Source organism: Tauraco erythrolophus, chromosome 17, assembly GCF_009769465.1.
Source record: "Tauraco erythrolophus isolate bTauEry1 chromosome 17, bTauEry1.pri, whole genome shotgun sequence".
In the NCBI taxonomy this organism is placed as follows: Eukaryota; Metazoa; Chordata; class Aves; order Musophagiformes; family Musophagidae; genus Tauraco; species Tauraco erythrolophus.
The window spans coordinates 9973808-9991225 of record NC_141481.1 but is presented as its reverse complement, the minus strand read 5'-3'; the positions used below and the strand labels follow the sequence as shown (position 1 = coordinate 9991225).

Sequence of the window (17418 nt, the reverse complement as noted above, 5' to 3'; positions counted from 1 at the left end):
AATAATAAATTTTTAGAAACTTTCAAAAACAAAAAGTATGAGAGAGAATTACTGCATTTGTTTAAAGTTCTGAAAGCTTTTTTTAGTTAAACAGTTCAAAGAGCGCATCTCACTAATCAGAGGAATATTTTTGCGTCCCCAGGGTGGTCACAGTGTTTTAATTGGAACTCAGGCTTCTTTGAAGTCCTTTTTAATCCTCCTTGAGCTGGGGGAGAGAGTTTGAAGGCAGCACTGTAAATCTGAAATTTCCTCATTTTATTTACTTGTGTCTGGGGACGTGTGTAATTCATTTTCCCAAAGTTAAGCTCACTTGCCAGCTTGTGGACAGCTGAGTGAGAAATGCACTTCATTAAGTGGGGAGGCCTGAGACAGATGGTGGGGGGTTATAGGTAGTGGGCTCACCTGCTATGGGTTTGTTAAAACCAGTACCTGAGCAACAGGCTCTGAATTGTAAATGAACTCAGTGGGAAATGATGTAATGAGGCTAAATGTGAGGCTAGACTAAGCAAAAAGCTAGGATTTAAACTCATGTTTTAGGATTAACTGATTAGCATGGCACTCAAAAATAGTGTTGCATTCTGCTTTACAAGTTAAGAAACAAAAGATTTAGGGTATAGCTCTTAAAATTGGTAGCTTCAGTCACCCTTTAAATCAGTATGGGGTTAAATTTTCTTACATTGGAATTGAATTACAGAGTTTTTTGGGTGCCCCTAGTCAGATTGCTTAAACTCTTTGTTCCTCAGATGCTAAAGTTCAAGCCTTGCTTCGGTCTGGTTCCTAGAGAAATCTAAGCTTACCCCAAGTGTGTTATGCACTTGATGTGTCAACCATGAACGGAGCCTCAGTGGTAGCTGATGCCTTTTGTGCCATCTTAATACAAACAACTTGTAGGACTATGCTGCTGCTGACAACACAAGCATTTTCCTTAGGCATTTTCTACTTTATTTGTTCCACCATTGATTTTCATGGTAAATATAATAATTTATCAACCAGATGTTTTCTGTACTTCAGTAACGTTTTTAACCTCCCACGGTTGCTGAATCTAGGGGGTTTTACTTTCTGCTGCTGCCAGAGGTGACATCTGCTGTGAAAAGCTTTGAAATAATCTTTGCTTGAGTTTCGATAGTTTTTAATTAATCGAAGTAGCAGGTTTAACCTCAGATTTCTGTCTGAGAGAATAACTTAGTATTCCAGCTAAAAATATAAGCAGTATGCTTTTCGTTCTTTCTGAAATTGTCATCATAAATTTACCTGTGACTGATATTATTGGGTAATATTAAAAAAACAGTTAAAAACTTTTACCGTAGCTTAAAGTTAAAGTGGCCATTCCTGCCACGAGGGTGAAGAGGTATGTGATTGTAATCAGAAGTAAATAAAAATAATATATGGAATGTCAAATCGCTTTATATAAAAGTAGCAGAAAATATGGCTAGACTCTCACAAGAACCTGTAGCAGTCATTAATAGAATTTTGACTTGCTCAAGATTAGGCATTCTTTGTTACTGCTGGCTGATATTTTCAGCTGATAAGAGTCTGAGAAAACAATGTGATCAATAAAGATGTTGAAAACAATACAAGAATTTAGAGACATTAATATTCTGCAAGATTATCTCATATGTCAAAAGAACAAGACCATCAATTTAGTGAAATCTGTAAAATAGTCAAATATAGTAAAATAGTGCCTAGTTTTTTTTTTTACAGCTTTATTATCAGACAGAAGCCCCAGTTATCTGTGAGATGATGTCCCTGTGTTAGTAATTTCCATGTGGGTAGAAGTTATGCCAAAGGGTATGTTGCATACATGTGGGTTGTTCTGGGATGTGAGTTGGTGTGGGATGTTTTTTCTTTTTTGAATTCCCCTCTCCATTCCTTGAGAAGAAGCTGATATTGTCTTATGAGTTCTAGACTGGTCTGAGTGTCTTCAAATGTCTTGGAAGGGACTTAGCAGGATGAAAGTAGCAGAGGTTCAGTAAAATTATGTCAGGATTTCTGACTCAGTCTGTTTGTTTGTGTAAACATTCTTGCCTGATTTGAAAGCTAAGGAATTAAGTTTTTCACTTGAGAGCTTCCACTGTAACCAGCCATCCCTACTGGCCTTCAGCTTAGTGAGGAGCAAGTTTCTGAACTAGCGTTTGTTCATTGGCATTAGAGAAGCTTCTGCCTGATCATCTGGAATTTTCATTTTATTACCTTTATTTTAGCTGTCAGGACAATTTCTCAGCTTCATGTAATCCCAGTAATTGTCCTGGAATGGTTTTCAGGGTTTTTAATGATCTTCTGTTGAATGGTATCTCTTTGAAAGATATAGCATTTGTCTATTCAGAGTTCGTTTCCAATAAACATATCTTTATATTTCAGTCTGTGGTTTTCAGATATTGCTTTTTGCTTAAGACTACTTACAAGTATCCAAATGCCTTGAAAATCTTAGGGTACTCTTGTGATTATAATAAGTAATTGCTATTTTGCTGCAATTCTGTTGTTTAGATTAGTTTGATTTACCTCCACCACCAGCCCCCTCATGAAGTCTTAATTTTTCCCAGCAAATGGTTCATACGGTCCTCTCTGCCCAACTCTGGATTGTCATGATAATTGTTCTAACTCCATTGACAAATGGAAACTACAGGGAAAAACCCCTAAAATAAGTTATTTTATTAATTCAATGGCATTATTTTCCCCTTTAGCTGTGTTCCTTCCCCCCCCCCCCCCCCCCCCCCAAATTAAGTTAATGATGGAGTAAAAGTTTTAAAATAGCTTTTGCTCCTGCTGCAGTAAAAGGAAACATTACGTTATTAAATGTGTTTACATTTTATGTTCAAAATCTTAGGGGCAGTAGGTATGAAATGATATGCCACAATAATTTCCTTTCAGTGTTGCCATTAATATATAATTACATCACTAAATTAAATTGCAAATTGAGCAACAACATTTCCTTCTTCAGTCGTAAAGATCATGCTGATATCCACTCTGGTGTGTGAGCAGCAACAGCCATTTCTGAAAATCCTGTATAATCATTTCCAACTTGACTGCTTCTGTGCTACTGCTGGTAAATAGCGAAAAGATGCTTTAGAAATTTGTGTTGGTGGTTTGATGGTGGTGTGTTGTGGTGTTTTTTTTTTCTTTCCTTCTTGTTTGATCTTATGTTAGGATTTTTGGGGAAAAGCTAAGCAAAAAGAACTGTTATCCATAGATGTCATCTTAGAGGCTATGATTGGTTTAGAATTTCAAACTGATTGTGAATGAATCTTTCAGGTGCCTAAGGATCGCCCTTTGGTACTTTTTGGTATTTTGTTTTTACTAAGGGATGGAACAGTGATGAGGTACTGTCAAAAACAGAAGGGTGGGATGGAGAATGCAGTGCTATCTGACTTGGAGGAGAATGCTACTGCTGTCGTGGGAAGTCCCTGTTGCTAGAGACCAAGGATTTTCCTTGCATCACACCAAACAATGCTTTGAAAGCATTTCAAAGACATTGGTTCTTATGGATTAGTAAGTACCATAGGTTTGTTGTGCTTCCTTGGTAACCTGAAAAAGGGAAGACCTATTTGTTTTCTTATATCGGAAAAACATAGGATTCAGAATATTTAATAGCTTTGCAGATACACTCCATATTTCTTGACTTGAATATTAAATGGCTTATTGTTGCCTTTAAAAACTGTTTTATTTTATGCAACTGTGTTTGAGCCCAATGAAAATCCTTTTGTGTTACAGCATGATTGAAATATGTGGACTATCTCTCCCTATCTTTTTTTTTCCTGTGGGATCAGGCATAGCAAAGCTTTTGCAAGAAGGAATTGATTTAATCTGTATCATAATACCAAAAAGATTGGGGCTTTTGGTTTTGTCTAAGGAGAGAGTCAAGAACAGGGCATGGCAAAGTATACTTTGACTGTTTTGAAAATGTCAAGCATAAGTAAGAATTTTAGAGTCAATACTTTTTTTTTTTTCATTCCTTATTTATGTCACAAATCATTAGCTTTTGTGCCAAACCCCTTGAAGAACGGCAGCTGAGCAGAGCGGAGAGCGAAAACATGTTTTGCTCCAGTCGTACCAAGGGGTCAGCCTTGTGCTGAAATGTGAGACAGCAGAGCAGATAAAGGACATCCCTCTGGGTTACCACCAGTACAAATTGAGCTCATACAAGGACATACTTGTCAATAATAAGAGCTCTAGATAGTTTATTCTGTTTTTCTAGTTAACTTTCTGTTTCCCTTGCTGCTTACGTACTTTCTCTGGGTATTACACCTTGTTTTCTGTTTAAGGCATTGTGATAGTTTGATGTGTGTGGGGGGTGTTCTGGTGGCAGGGGAGGGGATTTGCTCCCTGTGCCACCAGATCTGAGTCCCATCCCCCCCGGGGGAGGTTGAGCCAAGGCGGCGCCTCTGCGAATTGCCCTATTTAAGTTGGGACAAAGGGGCGGGAAAGGGGCTTTTTGCTCAGGAGCGAGGAGAGAGCAGGAGGGCGCTGCCCTCGCTCCCGGCTCCCGGCCGAGCGGCCGCTCGGGCCCGGGCCCGGGCCGGCGCCATGTGCTCAAGATGGCGCCGGGGAAGCCGCATGGGGGACTCGGTAAGCGCCCCACTCCCGGGGTGCCCGCCGGGCCGAGCTCCCCCAGAGAGGATTAATATCTAAGAGAAGACAACCACAACGACCGGGTCAGCCAAGATGGAGCAGGAGGAGGTGTACTGGAGCTGAGGCTTCCCTTGCAAATCGGTGTGAGATGGCAGGCGGCCCCCCTGCAGCCAGGGTGTACTCGGCGGAGCAGCGACCCACTCTTGGCCCGTGGAGAAACCCACGTCGGGAAGGAGATGCCTGAGCCCAGGAGAGGTCGTGGAGCAGGGGATGCGCGACCAGGTACTGTTGATAATGGGGCATGGAATGCACGACGAGGTCGTGGAGGCATCTGGAGACCGTGGGACGACCCACGCCGACGCGAGTGGCAGCAGCTCCCTAAGAGACCGAGACTGGTAAAGCCCGAACTGGTGCGATCCATGGGGAGGATTGCAATCCTGCGGGCAGGACTTACTTTGGAAAAGTTTGGGGACTTTGTGAGTGGGGGATCCACCGAAGCAAGGGAAAAATGGTGTAAAGACTCCTCCTCCTTTAAGAAAGGAGCGGCAGTGAACAACATGGATGAACTGACCTGTACTCCCCCATTCCCTGTCTCCCTGCGCCGCTGGGGGGAAGACAGAGCCAGGAACGAAAGGAAAATAGGGGGTGGGGAGGTGTTGTTTTAAGATCGGGCCTTGTTTTCTCTTTTCTCCTCTCAAGTAACCGGTTTCGTTCCCTTTTGTCTTTTGTTAAGTAACTGTTAATAAATTGTTTTGTTTTATTAAGAAAGCCTGAGTCATGTTTTGCCCGAGACCATGTTGGTGGGTGCTCCCTTTTCGGTTCTTGTCTCGACCCTCAGTCCAAAAACCACGACAGGCATGGGTTAGTTTTGACTCATAATGAAGTCTAGTCTTGACAGTACTAAACCAAGTCTCTGAGAGATAGCATGCAATTATTCATCCACCCCCAAAACCAAAATGATAAACGTTATGGTGGATCTTTTGCAACACAGGTAGCCTGGACTCCTCGCCAGTTTTTGAGAGACAGACCGACAGTTCACTTTTCTCACCCTTGAGCCCCCTTACTGCTTTTTCCATGTGGCTGATGTTTTCTGGCTCATGGAGTGGAGCACTGTAAGCTCAAGGAGAGCTTGAGGATATGTTTTGATGAGAAGACAGCTGAGCCAGTTAACAGCTTCTTGTTGAAAGGGGGAACTTCAGCAAGCTGATTCAGACCTTCAGTGGCAGAAAATGAACCGAGCAAAGCCAGTGACTGCCACGTCGGTGGCAGCAGGCAATTAGCTTTGCTCTGCTGTTTTCACTGAATTGCACCTGGAGAAGAGAAGCCTGGAAGTCTACAGTGATGACTTCTGTGAGCTGAACCCCATTTGGGAAGGCAACACTCTCTGGGCTTGCTGTGTAAAAAGCTGAGCCATGTGCTCTAGCACTTTTTAATCAAACTATAGAAAGTTGCTTTTGTTTCACCATGACTTCTTGAAGCTCTAAGTTGCATGTCATGTGATTCACTATGCAGTGACCTGACTTCTGGATGAAGATTAAAAAAAAAGCAAGCTGGCTGTTTTTATCTTGCCTTCCAAATCAGCACATTCGGTACTGCTGTGTACAACATTCCCTCTCCTTGAGGTCTGTTAAAGCCTTTCGCCTGTAAGGTTATGTTCAGCTCTACGATGTGCGTGCTCCCAAAGCTTCAGTGGTTTGTTCTGTGCTTGCTGTTAGAGCAGGTGGTGGGGATGAGAAAGAAGTTTGGAATGTTGAAATGCACACCAAATGATTAGTTGTTTTTTTGAAAGTAAGATTAATTTCATCTCGTTGAGCTCTTACATATATCTTTAAAGTAGAAATGGAAGTTGAAAGATTAGCTGTTATGGTGCTGTATCGTTAACTTTGGGAGGAAGATACCTTCTTTCATTAAAATCCAAAAAAGTCTATTGGCTGGAATCTAAGAAAGTTTTCTTCCTTTTCTTTTCTCCCCTCTTCAAATTATCGCTTAATTGGATTAATTGCTAAATTTGCAGTTGCTTCAAAAGAGACATATCAATTGTCTTTAGAATTGTCGAGACACTTACGAACACTTAAAAGGCTTTCTTATAAATAAGTTTTTCTTCTGCTTCAGGTGGTTAATGGACATTTGCTTTGGTAAAGAGCAATTGGATTTGTTGATTCTGCATGTAGACAAATACAAGGTTTCTTTTCTAAATGAAGGGAACCTCAGAAGCTGAGATTGCTTATTGCTTTCAGTTTACAGTTCAGACTTCCTCCGTTCACTTTGTACATAAAATATTAAGCATGAAATTTATTGAAGAAACAGTGTAAGGTTGTTTATTTAGTTTTACTTGCTTGACAACTCTTAACACCTTCATTTGAATGAATAAATGTAGGTGATTGCTCTTTGAAACATTTTAAGCAAAGTGTTACAAAATTCTAAACCTGTCCTAATCGCCTAGGAAATTTTGAGAATTAATATTTGTGAACAATGTGTGTAGCAGATTCCTCACCATATGGTTTAGTTAATGTAGTTAACAATAGAAAGGGAGGATGTGGGCATGAAGACATTAAAAAATACAGGCGTGATTACCTGGACTGGAGCTTGAAGGGTTTTGTTTTGCAAGACAAGCACTGTTGTGAAACTTAACTCAGAACTTCCATTCCTGGACACCAGATTTTAGTGGCAATGTTTTCCTTTAGTCTGGTGAAGGGGAGCTAAGGTAAGATCCCGGGCAGGTGATACATATTTTGAGGGGAAAGGGATGCTGAGCAAGTTGAAGTTTCCTGATGCAAACTTTGAGTCATTGTGACCCAATTAAACTTGAGGACTTTGTGTTACTATACTTTGGGAAGTCTGTATATGCTGTTGTGATTATTATTTGCTGTACTTTCTTGAAGGGCAAGTCATCACTGGAACTGAGCTGCTTTTGGACTTGGTGGTGAAGCTGAAGAAATAAGTGGGAGTCCTGTAAACCAGAGATAGAGGAGTTAAAGCAGTTGTAGAACGCAAATATACAAAAAGGGTGTTGGGGGACTCACAAGAAATGTACAGAAGAGACTATTACAGACATTCCACAGCCTTTCTAATCACACAGAAATATTTAAAACAACTAAAATGCCTTTCCAGAAATCTTCTCTTGTTGTCATGTTATCGTTCTGTGTTTGTTCTTCAGATCCTGTTTTCCTGCCTAGGAAGAAGATTAAATTTTTTTTTTTAAAGTACAGAAGATCCTTCTTGGGGAGAGGAGAAATTCAAAATATTCTTGAGTTTCTTACACATAATATAAAACCAGATAAGGAGCAAAATCCAGATTTTATACTTTTAGGAGACTGCCTTTAAAAAAACTCCCAAACCAAAACACAACCCAGAAATTTTTTTCTGATTGAAGAGAATGAAGTAGGTGTGCCCTCCCTTTCTGAGCCTGATTCTCTTAAACACTTTAGTAAAGACTTCTGTCTCTGGTTATTGTCAGTTAGGTATGCTGAAGTGTAAAACAGTTTATGGATGCACCTAAAATGCCAAACCAAAAACCTAGGAATGTTCCATTCCAGTTTAATGTGATTTAGTTGGGACAACCAAGTCTGTGTAATAGTATATTCATACGAAGTTAAAACTATAGAGAGAAACATTAATTCAACAGACTTCCAAAAATAAGTAATTCTCAGTAATTTAGTATTATAAATCTGTTATTTGTTTAGTAGTTTCAAGCAAATTAAATTAAAAAAAAAGCAGTGAAGAACTTAGTCCTCCAAACAGAGTTGACTAAGTGCCTGTTTTTCCATTTAGTTTTACTTTTGTCTTGCACTTCCATAGTTAAAATTTAATGCAAGATATCTAGCTACAATCAAACCTCTTCCTTTGCTGTGAATTTTGAAACATTTTATAGAAGCAATAAGAAGTTGACATTCTAATAAATTATAAATTAAAAAAATATTCCAATTTTTACTTGAAGTCTTCGTCTGCTTACTGAGTCTTGGTTTAATGTTACTTGAACAGCTAATTCTCAGTGTGTAACTGTCATGGTTTATACTGAAATAGTAATGGATCCTTAACTCAGACAGTTCAACAGAGCTTTATAGCAAATGTCGATGAAATGCCAGTTATGTGCATTTTTTTTTTTTAAAAAAAAAGGGTCAAAAAAATTGCATAAGCCATTTTCCTTCTTAAAAGTTAAAGTGTGCCAGTGGGTGCTTGAAAGTCATTAAGTGACTTGGATGGGCTTCCCATTAAGTTAATTTTTCACTTCATTTGAAGAGTTTTAGATTTTTTTTTTACTGTTCTTGAATTGCTCCTTTGCAAATTATCGGTGCTTCAAAGGAAGTCAAAGAGCTTTGGGTAACAGTGATTTTTGTCCCTCTCCTGCCTTACTGTGCTGCTAAACTATGTTGGACTAATTTCCTTGTTTAGGGCAAAAAAATCTTGTTTCCAGATTAGGCTTAAATTCTCTCGTTTGAGTTTTTTTTTGATTTTTGCTTAAATGTTATTGCAGAAGGGAACAGTCTCAGGATGGGATGGTGGGACAGAGGAAGAATGTTGTAGCTTTTGGCTCCTTGTGCCTTACCCAGGAGAAAGGAACTGAAGTCAGTCATTTAATCTGCATCTGTGTTTTGGAAGCCACTTTGTCATTTGTTCTTCATGTCACCTTTATAATTACATAGCATGTGATTCAGTTTTAATAACACACTGCTCTTGAATCATACTGTTAAGTGTGTGTGTGTGTCATTTACAAGATTTTGCACGGCCGATGCAAACTAAGTGTGGGTTTTTCCATGGTTCCATGGACTTCGTCCTTACATGGAGAAGGAAGCTGTCTGCATGTTTGCAGGGCAAACATCATGACAGCGCACAAAGAAGCAGCTTTTCAGAAAGGGAGTTCTGGGTATATTTGTGTAAAGATAGAGTTTCAAACTTGCCTTAAGTAGAATTGATGATTCAAGTGGTGGTGTTAAGCTGTGTTGTCAGACAGTCTCTTAAGGCAGACTTCTTGGCTTTTTAATACTGTTTTTGATATCAACTGTTCCACAGGGAATGGGCAGAACTTTAGCAAAAAATTATATACATCTATCTCATCAGATGAAGGCTCTCAAGGCCAGAACATGTTACGTGTGTGTTCGGATGCTGAAAAATTTCTTTATGCTGCATTGTTTTCAGAAACTTGTGAAATGAGAGGACTGTCTTTAGCGATGAGGACCAGTTGGTATTTGCAGTGCTTTGGGAGTTGACCAGTTCTCTTCAAATTGGAAGCTCATCTGATTTAATTTCATTGTGCATGCAGTGTCCTTCCTCTGCTTGGAACTGAGTAAATTTGGCTTTTGATGAATTGTGTGTAGTCAGGATGGGATGTAGACCTCAGAAACAGGCACTGAAATCTCTCAATAAAGATATCTGACAGCAGAGTGCATGCAAGGTGGGGTGTCTTTGTCTCTGATCAGCTGACATGATTTAGTTTTACAGAAAGTGAACTCTTCTCTCTTTTTTTAGAGGGGGTTAATACTCATCGACTTTATTTTCTGTTATATATCTATGCTGCTCCACTTTAAAAAGAAAAAAAAAAAAAGAGAAGTCTCTAATGCCAGTAAAACATCCTCCAGAAATAAGTATAAACCTAAAGCTGCCAATTGCTGAAACTAAGATTGGAAGCTGATTGTTGATTTGAATTGCTGAACAGATGAGGATAATTGTTTTTTATTGGAAATCTGTCAGTAGCTGTCATTACTAGAAATCTGTGGCTTTTATAATCCTGTCTCATTTTACTATTGGATTAATTTCAGTTCTCTGTCTCAATCCTTATACACTATGGTATGAATTTCTAAGAAAATGAGAAAAAAAATTAAGGCAAATAAACTTTTTTGCCCATTTAAATAAAAATCTATGCCATTATTTAATTGATGCAGGGACCAAATCTTGTGTTTAGGGCTGACACTCAGCATGACAAGAGAGATGCCTGATACTACCTGTCCTTGTGATAAATCTGCTGTATTTGGTTGAGTTACATGAGGCTTAGAATTGTGTTTTTTCAGAGCCTTGTTGACTTGGCATTAAAATTTACGAGGATTGTCCATGTCAAAACTGGTGTGTCTGCCTACATCTTCTGTTCACCAAACAGGCTAAGCATAACCAGTCCGTTTCTGTCTGGAGTTTTCTGGTTTTTAGCTTTTGGTGTGTAGTGGGTGAAAGATGGTGAAGTAGAAAGGGAAACATAATTGATGATTTTGTTATAGCTGGTAAGAAAAAAAAAAAAGGTACCTTTATCCTTAACTTATCTCTGTATTTTTATGATTAGAAACTACTGTGGAAAGAGAACATCTGCTTTCTTAATTCATGGAAAAAAAACTGAGTTAGAGGTCTGCTTCCTGCAGATAGAAGCTTATGAAGCCATGTTGAAATCTGATTGTAGGGTTTTTTGCTGTGTGGGTTTTTTGTTTGTGTTTTTTTTTTTTTCCTACCCCCGCAGACATCGTGAAGCATGCAAAACCAACTGTTTTCCACTTTCTGGCATAGGTTATCATTTAATTCTCCATTTACATACCAGTAGAAAGAACCTGAGTCCTCCAACTTGGTAAACAAAGTTAGAGCAGTGTCAGACTTGAGCTCTGCAGAGCTGAGATTCCAATAAACCAGTGCTGTTTTTCCCTTGCTCTTGTGTTATGTGGAAATGTGGTTTACATCAGACTGGGTCGAATTATTTCTCCAGTGTTTGCTCTGACACCTGGCCATTAAGTAGCCCTCAGTAAAGAGATGAGGAGCTGCTTAAATTAAGAATCCCTTCAGGCTAAGCTACAGGAGTTTGAGGTGTGTTATCTATTGCTGTAACGTATTTGAAAACCCAGGTGTATGTTGGCTTAAAATTGACTGGTCTCTGCTACTGGAATGTGAATTTTAGATGTTTTAATCAAGCCATCTCCAGGTTGGTGTCTTGGTTTCTTCTGATTGTTTGCTTGGCCATTGAGTGTGATGTCTTTGAAGGACAGTGTTTCACATCCTGTTCTGACAGATTTCTTTGACTGCTGCAATATGTGTCTTCATTGTCTGAGGGAGACCACGTCCATCCATTTTATTATATGTCGTGTTCACACTTGCATGTAACACGAGTGGGATTAGAAGCTTCAAAATTTTCTGCTGAGGAAGACTACAGGTGTGCAATTCCGGAAGCAAAAAGCAGGAACTTTTGATTTTGGGATTGCCAGGATTGAATCCTGACTATCTGCATCAGCTCAGTGTTTAACTGATTTTCACTTGGCTGGAAGCGACAGATGATTAAAAAGTGATGCCTTTTCTGTGTGCGAATAGTTGGCTGGAAAGTGGTATCATCAGGAAAACGGTGTCTTTAGTCCTAGATTCACTCAAAATTCCAATGGCAAAGCTAGAGGCACATCTTCTATTCAGTTTTTGGAGTGGCAGGTGCCTCATTCCAGGTCTGTATTTGAAAACTGTAAAATTTGGCCAGGCTTAATTTCATCAGCCAGCAACGGTGAAGCCTTGGCTTGCATCTTGGGGGACAAGACAGAATGTGTTTCTACAGATTTCACTTCTGCAAAACTAGCTTCCCACCCGCTCCCTGTGGAAAAACCCTCTCAAGGTTTGGGTAACTCTTCCCCTTTGAGGGTGATGCATCTTGCTGTAGTAAAAGGATGTACCCAGTACGTACTGCGATGCCCTTTCCAACTTCCTTTCTTCTGAGAAGTGTGATACAGATGCTTCTCTTTTGGGATGGAAAACTCTGGTGGCTCAAGAGAAAAATCTTTTTGTATTTTTTCATAAGCTTCCTTCATTTAGAGTTGGATCTCTTACACCCATGATTTAAAGAGGTCTCTGAGAAGAACAGTTATCTCCTGCGGAGAGTGTTGATGTGGGATAGTGGTTTCTGGGCCTGCTAGATGAGTTATCTTGATCCCATTTCACTAGCTTCAAGAATTCATCATTGGATTTAAATGAAAAATAAACCTATTCCTGGCAACCGCAGAGCTGTTGCTAGTGGATCTGTAGAAAGCTTTGATCTCTTTGACAAGAAAAGGTTATCAGAGTGGTATCTGAAGTGTTATCTAGAGCTGATGGTTTATTCCATTTTTTTTTTTTTATCCCTCATGGCTCTGTAGTCATTGTTTGTATGAAGGACTCTGAAGTCAGCACGCTGGTAATTGTGTGGGAGCGCTGCTTTGAGCCACCTATGATGTAGTTGAACCTCTACACTATCAGAGGTTGTTCAGCCGCAGCCAGAGTTGTTGAGTTGTACAGTCTGTATGTACATTTGCTTCCTCTCTTTCTTACCTTCTTGGTAACGATCCCATGATGATGCTCCACTGGGACTCTGGTTGAGTAGCAGTTAGAGTAACGCTGCGTGTGCTCACCGCTGTGTGTTTGTGCTCAGCACTAGGATGGGGGAGGAGGTTGTGAACACATAGTCTCGTGTATGTTAATAAATAAATAATAGTTATTCAAGTGGTAAGTGCTCTGTTCATCTGGCATGAATGTTCATGGGAGCTGCTTGCTTTGGAGAATTCGGTCTTGCTGACTCTACGGCTTTGGAGTTGGTTTATGGTTTGAAGTGAACAGTGGTGAGATGGTGATTGCAGCACACAGCAATGGCTTTAATAAAACAGCTCTTATGAAAGCAGGAGCAGATGCAACCCTGTGTAGTTCTAAGGGACTGCAGCAACTTTGGCCTGGTGGAATTGCTTTGTCTGCTTTTTCTGAGACCTTTTTTATAGTTATGTATGGAACGTAATCTTTCAACCAGTGATTTGTTAAAAGCTTCTATTTTGTTTTAATTGTGTAGGACGCCTGATGATCTTTCAAGGCAAATTGTGGCCCTGCAGCAAAGGGAGCTTACGCTGAAAGAGCAGAACTCTACCATCACAAACAGGTGAGTGGTACCAATAGTGCATGCTGGTAGACCTAAACACTAGACTTAGACACTGCTATGTTAAAGCATGTGGAAAGAAAACAAGGACTGCAAACTGAGAGAAGAGCTCTTCAGGTTTCCTTGCTGTTCCATGGAGCCTTCTATGCTGTCTTCTATTCTTTCCCATGTTGACGAAGAGTCTTTTGGCTTACTGAAGTTCTTGCAGGGAAAAAAAGATGAAGAACTGTGGGTGGAGGCAGTGAAGAGTTTATCCAGCTTTATTTTATGAGCTAAAGTGTTTGCAATGGGAAGTGAGCTGCTTTCCTGGACGATCTCATCTGGAAAGGGAATGTCACGGACAAATGTGCAAACTAGTCATCTTGGTATGGGAAAGGGAGTAAGAGCCCTGAAGACTGTGATTTGACTACTTAAAGGACCAGTTTGTAGAGACGTATGTTTGCAGTTTTCATGGCAAAATACTGCTAGACTTTGGGAGGAGCAGTCTGTTTATAGAGTGAGATATGTATTTGAAACTGGAGGGTGTTTAAGCCTTTTCCTTGGTGCGGGAGTGAATATCTAACGGGGAAACGAATTTGTCTGCCAGAGCTTAACTTTCCAGACTGCATTGGTTACACATGGCGTTTCTTAGCATGGTTCCATAGCGTGCCAGAAAGCACTTCTCATCCTTGGTGCACATATTCTTACTTCCCACACCGTTTTATTTCCTCAAGTTAGGAACCTGTTGACTGTTCTTGTTAAAAACAATACCTCTGTCTTTGAAAAAGGCTCTTGGACTGTTGGCACTGCCAAGGTGTTGGCTGGCTTGTCGAAGCAACAGAAGTGTGGAGAATTTCAACCTTTGCTGTAAACATCTTGAATGTAAAGCAGGCAAATACCGTGTAATTGAGCACTGGACCGGCATTCTTAGTTTGTCTTGGGCTGTGTTTGCTAATGTCTCTCCTGAGGTGTGTGGTAGATTTTGGCTCAAGAGGTGATTGTGTTCTGGGCTCCGCCTTACTAATGATGGGCAGGATTCAAGCTGGGTGTTAAAAGCTTTGAGGGTGTTGCTGCTGTTAACGAAACTATTTAGTCAGTTGTAAAATTGCTAGCCAAGTGTAAATCCCCGTGAGTGCAGACGGCCAAATTGTTTTGTGGTTTTTGCTAAGTTTAAAGGGGGGAGGGGGAGGGAAATCTTACCAATATAAAAAAGACATTTCATATCTTAAAAATGAACCAAGCAAAGCCTCAAACCTACAATTGATCAAATGATCAAATCAAAGAATGATGGTAATGTTTGAGATAGATTTCTTTATTTTTTTTTTCCCAAGGCTGCTTCTCTCAACCTGTCAGAGGAATGCTTTTTCTGAATTTATTAATGGCCGAGGGGAATCGTCTGTTGAAAAAACAGCCTTTTGGTAGTGGCTGTTCATGCTGGATGTAATTGTGCCAATTTAGTTTAAAAATAAAAACATGATTAAGATTACTTTTTGATTTCAAGTGAAATGGGCTGTAAAGCTGCTTAAATTAAAATTCTAACATTTTCTTAATGCAGTGCTGTGTGTCATTGCTAAAACTGATAATTTCGGCTTTCTTCTTTCACGTTACTCTGTCTTAAAACGTAGGCAATAAGATACATTTTTAAAAACCTTTCATTACAGATGATTTGAAAGCTCCCCAGAGGAGGTCTTGAGTCTTTGGAAATAAGACCTTGTTAAGGAAGCAAATCCAATTTTCTCTTTTCCCCGAATGACATCCAGATTTAGCTGATGGTCTTCTCTTTTATTTGTTTCATAATTGTGTTCAGAATGGTCTGTGCATTGCAGTAACTTAATATGTGATCGTGACTCCCTCTAGTGATTGAGCCCAGCGTTTATTCAGCTTTCTATTGTCTTTTTTTTCAGCTACAGGTTCTTTTGCCTTTAGTTGAAATGTGTTAAGTCATATGATTTCATAGATACTTAAGAAAACATAATCAGAAGTTGGTGTCTGAATTTATTTTTTGGCAATGAGGTGGAGAATCACAGATAGTCCTGTTGCTACAGTGCAAAATTCAGTTTAGTAGAAGAGGTTTGAGTGTGGTTTTAAGATGGTGATATGACCCTCTTCTCTAAATGGCTGATATTGAGTACGGTGAATGTGTGTTTGGTCATCACTGAGCTTTTAAACACAGGCAGAAGAGTGTCTGGAATGTTTTTTTGCCAACTGAGTGTTTTTTCTCTCAGTCTTTACACTACAGTCTTACTGGGTTTTTTATTCCCGGTGATGGTAACTTTCCCACGTGTTTTAGTGACTGTGATAGACACTTGCTAGCTACTGTTTGTCTCACAACCTGACAAATAATCCCCAGTTTCTTTTTGATAAGAGGAGATGCTTGGTAGTGAAGCAGGAGTTAATTGCTAATGTAGCAGAATATGAGTGGGGCTTGACTTCAGAAGACAAACCAGGCATGGAAAAGGTATTAGAAGGGAACAGTTTGGGAAGTCCTTTCTGTAGAACTGGAGGCAGATCTAGCTCAACTGCTTCTCAGTGTCTCTTAGATGATCTAGAATGGAGAGTTATGGTATACAAACACACTGGTAATAATGTTTTCCAAATGGCATATGGCTTCACTAAACAGAATAGATTTATTTTGTCTCATCCTTCCAGTCTTGAACTGCTTTCCATTTATTACTGTATATTTCTTTAGTGCCAGCATTTCCGTTATTAAAAAAGCAATAGAGGTCATCACACAACGAAAAGGCTCCATCATTACAAACCAGCCTTTGCATTGATATTCCCCCTGCTTCCAGCTCGGGGATCTGAAGAGCAGTCTGTTTGTGTAACCTGTGCAATTGCCAGTGGCTCAAGGCCTCCCAGAGATCCAATGGTGATGCATATCACATTTACTGTATCACGCGGATGTTTTTAGGCACAGAACCACAGACTGAGTTTCCTGAACAGTGGATTTAAATCAATGTCTCTTACCAGTGATTGTTGACATGTTTGAGTTGTGTAGACTCTCTTGGAGCTTGCTATTTTTGCTAGGGAGGAAAACCTTCCTGTGGTGCTGGTATGGGGAAGGAGGAGAGGGTCATTCTTGCACTGAGCACGTAAGCAGCAACTCACTCCTCTTCATGACTCCAGGATTGCTGAGTAATGTACCTGAAAGTGTCATTAATAGTGTGTGATGGCATCTCACTGCTGTTTTGGAGTGTGTTGCTACAAGTTGTGTAAATAGAGTAAATTATACTTTCAGCAGTAACAGTGGGAAGTATCGTGGAGCTCCGTAACTACAGAACAAAGGTGTAACAATCCAAAGATTTAAAGGCTCAAAAGAAGATTGCTTAGGGCCACTCTGATAGCATGAAGTGTACCTGCTCTGCTGTTTCTAGTTGAAAAAAGGTGTTTAATTAGTGGGCAGTTTAACCATGCAGCCATCGTTAGTTTAAGCACATTTTTTCCTCCCAGAGTGTGAATGCTGTAGGTGCGGTACGTTGAATTGTACTTTTCGGGAAGAGTTGATAGTTGCAGCTTGTAATATGGAGAGTCAGCCAAGTGATTTATAAGCTTTTGTCTTATGGAAAAAGGATGTAGTAGTTACACAATTTTGTTTTTTTTTTCAAGTGAGAAAAGCTGCGTATTTATTTTTCCAGCATCCTATCTACATATTTGAGTCTCTGGAGAGATTTCCTACAACAATCCTGGCAAAGCACTCTAGAATTTGAAATGTAAGGGAAAAGTTCCTTTCTTGTCAGTGTTGTCCTCTGAGATGGCTGAGCATGAAGGAATGATGCTGCTTACAGTTTGTTCTTTACTTCAATCCTAAAAGACAGACTGTGGAAATATACTTTTTTTGGTTAGTTGCGGTCCCTCCCAAAGTGATAATTTCTTTTCTACTTTTGCTCTTGTTGTCCAAGTGTAATATTGACTTTGAACCATTGGGGTGTGTTGTAGAAAGCCAAATTCAAGGAAACACATAGGTGAAGTACTGAGCAGGACGAAGGACACAAAGTAAAACTGAAGAGCAGTAAATCTTTGGTTCTGGT

The 17418-nt window shown here is 39.9% G+C and overlaps 1 protein-coding gene across 1 annotated transcript in view; it reads left to right on the top strand.

The window, feature by feature from the left end:
* Window positions 1-17418, top strand: part of MAD1L1 (mitotic arrest deficient 1 like 1) — a 384548-nt gene that overhangs the window by 30152 nt on the left and 336978 nt on the right. The window contains 1 exon segment of the mRNA XM_086622170.1: window positions 13328-13414. Within this exon segment, the coding sequence (XP_086478296.1) occupies window positions 13328-13414 (87 nt within the window).